At 45.5% G+C, this 6,063-nt stretch overlaps 1 protein-coding gene across 1 annotated transcript in view; it reads right to left on the minus strand.

The window, feature by feature from the left end:
- The window catches only part of mgat5b (alpha-1,6-mannosylglycoprotein 6-beta-N-acetylglucosaminyltransferase B), a gene marked incomplete at both ends in the record, with an annotated part of 114,918 nt that extends 113,361 nt beyond the window's left edge, over positions 1 to 1,557 (minus strand). The window contains one exon of the mRNA XM_080009702.1: positions 1,490 to 1,557. Coding sequence (XP_079865828.1) covers positions 1,490 to 1,557 — 68 coding nt within the window. The remainder of the gene's footprint in view (positions 1 to 1,489) is intronic.
- Between the last annotated feature and the right edge of the window lie 4,506 nt (positions 1,558 to 6,063).

The raw sequence follows: 6,063 nt of genomic DNA on the forward strand, positions 1-6,063 counted from the left end.
GCCTCCGGGAGGATTCACTCGGTGCCCGTCAGGGCGGAGAAGCGCGTTGTGTTTGCGCTCGGCTCTGTCATCCCCAAATCAACCGTTCCCCTTTTCCACAGCTCTGCCCTCACATCACACTGTGTTTCAGTGAGCTCATAAAAAAAATAAAAAATAAAAAAAAGCTTTTGTACACAGATGAATGTCTGCATATTTAAGTCGGCCCAAAGTGCACGCTCGGTAAACATTTTCTCCCGAGCGCGCGCGCGGTTTTGGCAACAAAAGCTTTGAAGTGATGAGGGACGACAAACAACGCGGATGAGGACACGCCCGCGTGCGTCCACGACGGCCTCCGCCCTGAGAGCGTCGACGTTTTTAAAGCTCCCTCCTCTGGTGGCGAGGGGTCAAGAGAGGATCGCCGTCACGTTTCCACATGCAGGATACTCACAACTCCCCCACTATCTTCTCCCTCCCCCCCCCCCCCCTCTCTCTCTCTCTCTCTCTCTCTTTCTCTCTCTCTCTCCCTCCTCTCCCTCTCTCTCTCGCTCTCTATTTCACTGACTCACTCACTCACTCACTCATTCTCTCTCTCTCTCTCTCTCTCTCTCTCTCACTTACCCTCTCTCTCTTCCGGCCCCCCCCCTCTCTTTCTCTTACTCACTCACTTATGAAGCTGTGGTGTCGTTCGACCACAGGAACAACAGTAAACCTCTGACTTTGAGACATTTATACTTTAGTGACAAAAATGACTCAATGCCAATAATGGAATAATGGTAAAAAATAAAGAGTCTGAGTGGGGTGCTCAGGCAAGTGCGCCACACACACACACACACACACACACACACACACACACACACATACACACTTTCTCTCTGGCTTCCCCTCTGAGGGCAGTATGTTGTTACAGACCGCATAATAGGATGTGTGCGTCACTTATTGGAGCATTAGATCAAATTAGCACAGTTGCTTCCTGCTGAGCCCTGGCAGAGATCCTCATCATCCTCATCATCCTCATCATCCTCATCATCCTCATCATCCTCATCATCCTCATCATCCTCATCATCCTCATCATGCTCATCCCCACAGTGGGACATGGGGGGGTACAGTACACAATGTGCTGCTGATGTACATTCACTGTGAAATACTCATTGTGAGATATACATTTGTTGGTCATCCGATAATTGTAAAATTGTGGTCTGAGAGTCTCTTGTACGGAAAATTAAAAAAATATATATGTTATTGTTATATTATTTTTATTATCGTTTTTTATTATCATTGTATTATTATTTGATTTATTATTACTTTTAATATTATTGGTTTATTTTATTATAATTGTAATTTATGTTTTCTTAATATCTAAACATTAAAAAAATATAAAACAAAAAACAGTCATACATTTTAAATATATTTAAAATATATTATACACAGACAAAATTATTATATATACAAATTATATATATATAAAATTGTTTTCTTTCATTATGACAAAACCATAGCGGAGTCCACTCACCTGAAGAGTTTGAAAGTCAGCAGGCATCTCCTCACCATGTTGGACAAGTCTCTAATGGCTGCGCTCATCTTCCTCACACGGACGGGAAGTCCCGAAGCCCTCACTCCGCGTCTCCACCGGCGGCATCACTTTGCCTCAGAGTCCGGGGCTCTGGTCCAAACACCAACCCCACCACCATCAGCTCCACCCAAAACACTAATCACCGCGTCGGCGGGGGGGGCAAACTCTGCTGCAAAGTGTGCGGCGGGGAAAAAAAAATCCTCCGATGGGCTCGAAAATTAAAACGCGTTTATTTATCAGCTCGGGACCTGGAAGCACCGTCCTCCCGCGCCCCGGGCGGCTCGGGTTCCGGACGCTGCTGCTCGCCGAGCCTCCACTTTTTTTTTAAAAACAACGGAGCGGACCCGTTGACGAGGCGCGAACTCCGCCCTATCCCGCCGAGACGCCGCGGACTGTCGTTTCAACACCGCCTGAACGACCAAGTTCGGAACAGCCCAAAAGGGACTCTTTACCCTCTGGCCCGAGCCTCCGAAAGGGAGTCGCGGTTCGACCCCCCCCTCCCCCCCGCGTCGGGGGAGAGACTTGTTGGTGCCGCTGGGGGGGGGCGACCGGGCTCGTCGGACGCGTCGGCGCGGCCTCGCTACTTTGGAGCTTGCAACGCGACGGGCTTCCCCTCGACTCGCGTGTTCGCGGCGGGACTGTGGGGACGGTGTCGACCACGTGCCCGGCGAGCTCTGGGGCCACGCGAGCGGTTCGAAAAGCGCCGGTGGAAGTGGACCTGCCAGCCCGGAGACGGTCCGCGTACGGCGCCGCCTGCCGGTCGAGAGTAAAGCAAAACGTGAACGGGCGATTACTTTCTGTTCTCTCTGGGGCTGGTCTCTCCTTTTTTTTGTTGTTGATGTTTTTGGGGTTGTTTGGGGTTTTTTTTTTTTTTGTACACGCATGCAAGTTGCAGAAACATGCGTTCGCGTACAAAAAAAGAAATCCGTGCATCTATGGGCGCACGTACACGTGCTTTAAAATACGCCTCTTATGCCCCCACAGTTGCAGCGCATTGTGTTTGATGCCGAAAGATACGCGGTGCATAAATAAAGTTTAGGGCGACGATGTAGAGAAAGCACTGATGCACCGGATACCGTTCATCTCCGTAGACAGCGCATCGTCTCCTATACGATGCGGATTGTGTTCTGAGCGGATCAGTTGGATCAAGGGATGCCCAGTGTTGCTTGACAACGGTCCAAGCAGACTCCTGACTGGATCGGAATAAAAACCGCTTCTGATTCCGACTCTGACCAGGGGGCCCTCATACCTCAGCACCTTGGAGAGCGACCATGGGAAGCCGAACAGCGGCACCAGCTGGAAGGAACGGGAAGCACACACGCGTGATATAAAAGCTTCTACCAGCCTGGAGCAAATCAAAACTAGACTTGTTTAATATATAACTTAATAGTAATTATTAATTATTAATAATAATTTATTATTAATTATTATAATAATTTTATATAATTTTTAATACACATGTTTTTTTTTCTATCACTGAGCCAGATTAATTAGTATTATTTCTCAGTAAGATTTAGGTTATACATCTTAATTATTTGGTTTAAATTATTTGCACGTCGACCAACAAACCAACCAGCACCCGAGGAGGGTTTGTATCATGGAGAAGTGATTTCCTAACGATGTGTCTAAGCTGCGCTGAGTGAACACATGACACTCAGACCCTCCACTCAATGGGGAATTCATCTGTCCGGGTGAGTGAGTGAGTGAGTGAGTGAGTGAGTGAGTGAGTGGGTGGGTGAGTGAGAGAGGGAGGCAAAGTGAACATAATCTATTATTTGAATATTTTGTTTCTTTTATTTGTGGAAAGAAATCCAAACATTCTAGTGTGAACGCTAAGAAAGTCCTCTCGCTGATGAGACGACTCCGTGAGAGATTGGTCTCACAGCTCGTCCAGTCTTCCTCTTCATTACTCTCTCTCTCTCTCTCTCTCTCTTTCTCAGAATTTTTTTTTTCCTCTGTCGCTCTCTTTCTTGTTTCTTTCTGGATTTTCTTTTTTCTGACCTCCGCCTCATTTTCTCCTAACCTGTAGAAGGCCAGGCAGCTCTTAAAACTGATTTGCAGTGCACTCCGCGACGGTTCTCTATTTAACTAGGGGAAAAATTAAGAATAAATGGCCCCGGGGGGGAAATCCAGGAGTGAAAAATGGAAGCTTACATGTACAATGAAGCCGCTCGCTTTCCACTTTCCGCAGGCTGCATCGCAAATAAAAACAAATAGCACTCATTCACAGTGGTGGCGTATTGTTGCTGCAATCAGAGCAGAATTAGACGCGGCCAAGTGGTGAGCGTCTGGAAGCCGTCCACTGGTTTTATGACTGTTCTGTCTGCCAGGAAACACCAACAAGGAGGGAAAAGTAAGGGTTTTGCATTTTGATATTCTGTTTTCTACTGTAAGCGCGGCTGCCAAACAGCCACTGATATAAAGGCCGAGAGGAAGTAAACATTCCTTAGAGAGTTGGAGAGGCTGGGAGGTTCTGCACATGGTCACATCTGATCGGGAAATAATAATAAATATATATATATATTATACTGTGTGTATATATATATATATATATATATATATATATATATATATATATATATATATATATATATATATATAATAACTGGGATTTATATAGCGCCTTTCAGAAACACAAGGACACTTTTCAATGGAAAAACAATTAAAAAATTAAAAATGGGTCAGGGGCAGTAGGCCTCGTTGAAGGGGAAGGTTTTGAGCAGGCTTTGGAAGGTGGCCAGGGATTGAACATTTCGAATGTCAGTGGGGAGAGAGGCCCAGAGGGTGGGGGCACCCACACTGAAGGCTCTGTCCCCGAAGGTTCGAAGCCTCACGCCGGGGGTGGAGGGCAGACCCGTAGCTTCCAGGACGGGGCGTAGGGGCGGAGGAGGTCAGTTAGGTACTGCGGGGCGAGGGCGTGGAGTGATTTGTAGGTTAGTAGTAGGGTTTTATAGGACATATGGGATTTGCCAGTGGAGATGGATGAGGGTGGGGGTGACGTGCTGCCAGGGCTTGGCGCGGGTGAGAACTCTGGCAGCAGAGTTTTGAACTGACTGGAGCCTGTCCAGGGCTTTGCTTGGAACCCCGGACAGGACTCCATTGCAGTAGTCCAGACGGGAGGGGATGAAAGCCTGGATTAGCCTTTCAGCCACAGACTCAGACAGTGATGGGCGGAGTCTGGAGATGTTGTTGAGGTGGAAGAAGGTAGATTTGGTTGTGGATTTTATGTGTGAGCGGAATGAAAGGGATGAGTCGAAGATGACACCTAGGTCGCGTACTTCGGGGGATGGGAAGATGGAGCAGCCCTGGACAACCAAGACGAGATCTCCAACCTTCCTGAGCAGTGCCTTGGGAGCCACAACCATCCGTTCAGTTTTGCTATTGTTGAGTTTGAGCATGTTTGATGACATCCAGACATTGATGTCATGGAGGCAGTTTAGGAGAGACTGAGGGGGGAGGCGGGAGGATGGTTTTGTGCTGAGGTATAGCTGGGTGTCATCTGCGTAGGTATGGAATATAGGGATATGGATATATATATATATCTAGATAGATATATATATATATATAGATATATATACTGTTTATAGATGTATACATACAGAATATGTGAAATGGCATTTTTACTTCTTTGCTCAACTAAATTTCTAAAAGTCGTAATCAAAATTTCTAAAAGATAGTTTTAAAATTCAGGGACTGGATCTTTCAAACTGATCGTCAATGATTCATGAGCTTCATATCCTCGTAAATGATTAATGTGTCTGTTTCTTTGTATTTTTTCCCCGAGTTGGGAGTTGGATTTTTTTACAAGTTCCGAGGTCAAGTGAATGCAGCATGGGCTCTCATGTTAAGCATTAGCTCCCTATTTGTGTTATTTGTTGTCCTCCAGTCTTGTGTTTTATAGATCAACGCCCCTTCCCCCTTGTGGATTGAGGGCGCATTCACAAAGCCATTACGCTGCTAATCTGACGCAAATAACAGAAAAAGCGAGCGTCTAATTCACAATGCACCACAAACATTAAAATTCACCCCGAACTGCACTGCCACGCAAATAGGGTCTTGGTCTTATCTGCACTGATTTAAATTAGGTATTAATCATACATTTGGTGCAAAATTGTATCCTTTGTATGCAAATGAGCCTCTTTGCAAATAGCATCAAATTCACAAACACCGGCACTAATAGCCACACGCAGTCAGAGTGAAATTATTAACGTCTGCAGAGACCTGGTTGTAACTGCGCAAAGACCAAAAAAAAGTAAAAAAAAAAAAACGGGCAGCAGTCAATGGTTTTCAAAATGCAGTCTAGAAAGCAACTTGTTGAAATTTGAATAATTTATTGTACAAATACGCACAATAAGCTCTAAAAATACTAAAAAACACCAAAATGTGCGTAATCGACACAAGGGGCGTTAGAAACAATGACAAAAAGGGTTCTATAATTCCTATTAAACTCAGAAAATATCGAACAAAAAACTCAAAGTTATAGGGTTTATAGATAAAGTGGTCAGAACTGGCAT

The sequence above is a fragment of the Zeus faber genome, assembly GCF_960531495.2.
Source record: "Zeus faber genome assembly, chromosome: 11".
Classification (NCBI taxonomy): Eukaryota; Metazoa; Chordata; class Actinopteri; order Zeiformes; family Zeidae; genus Zeus; species Zeus faber.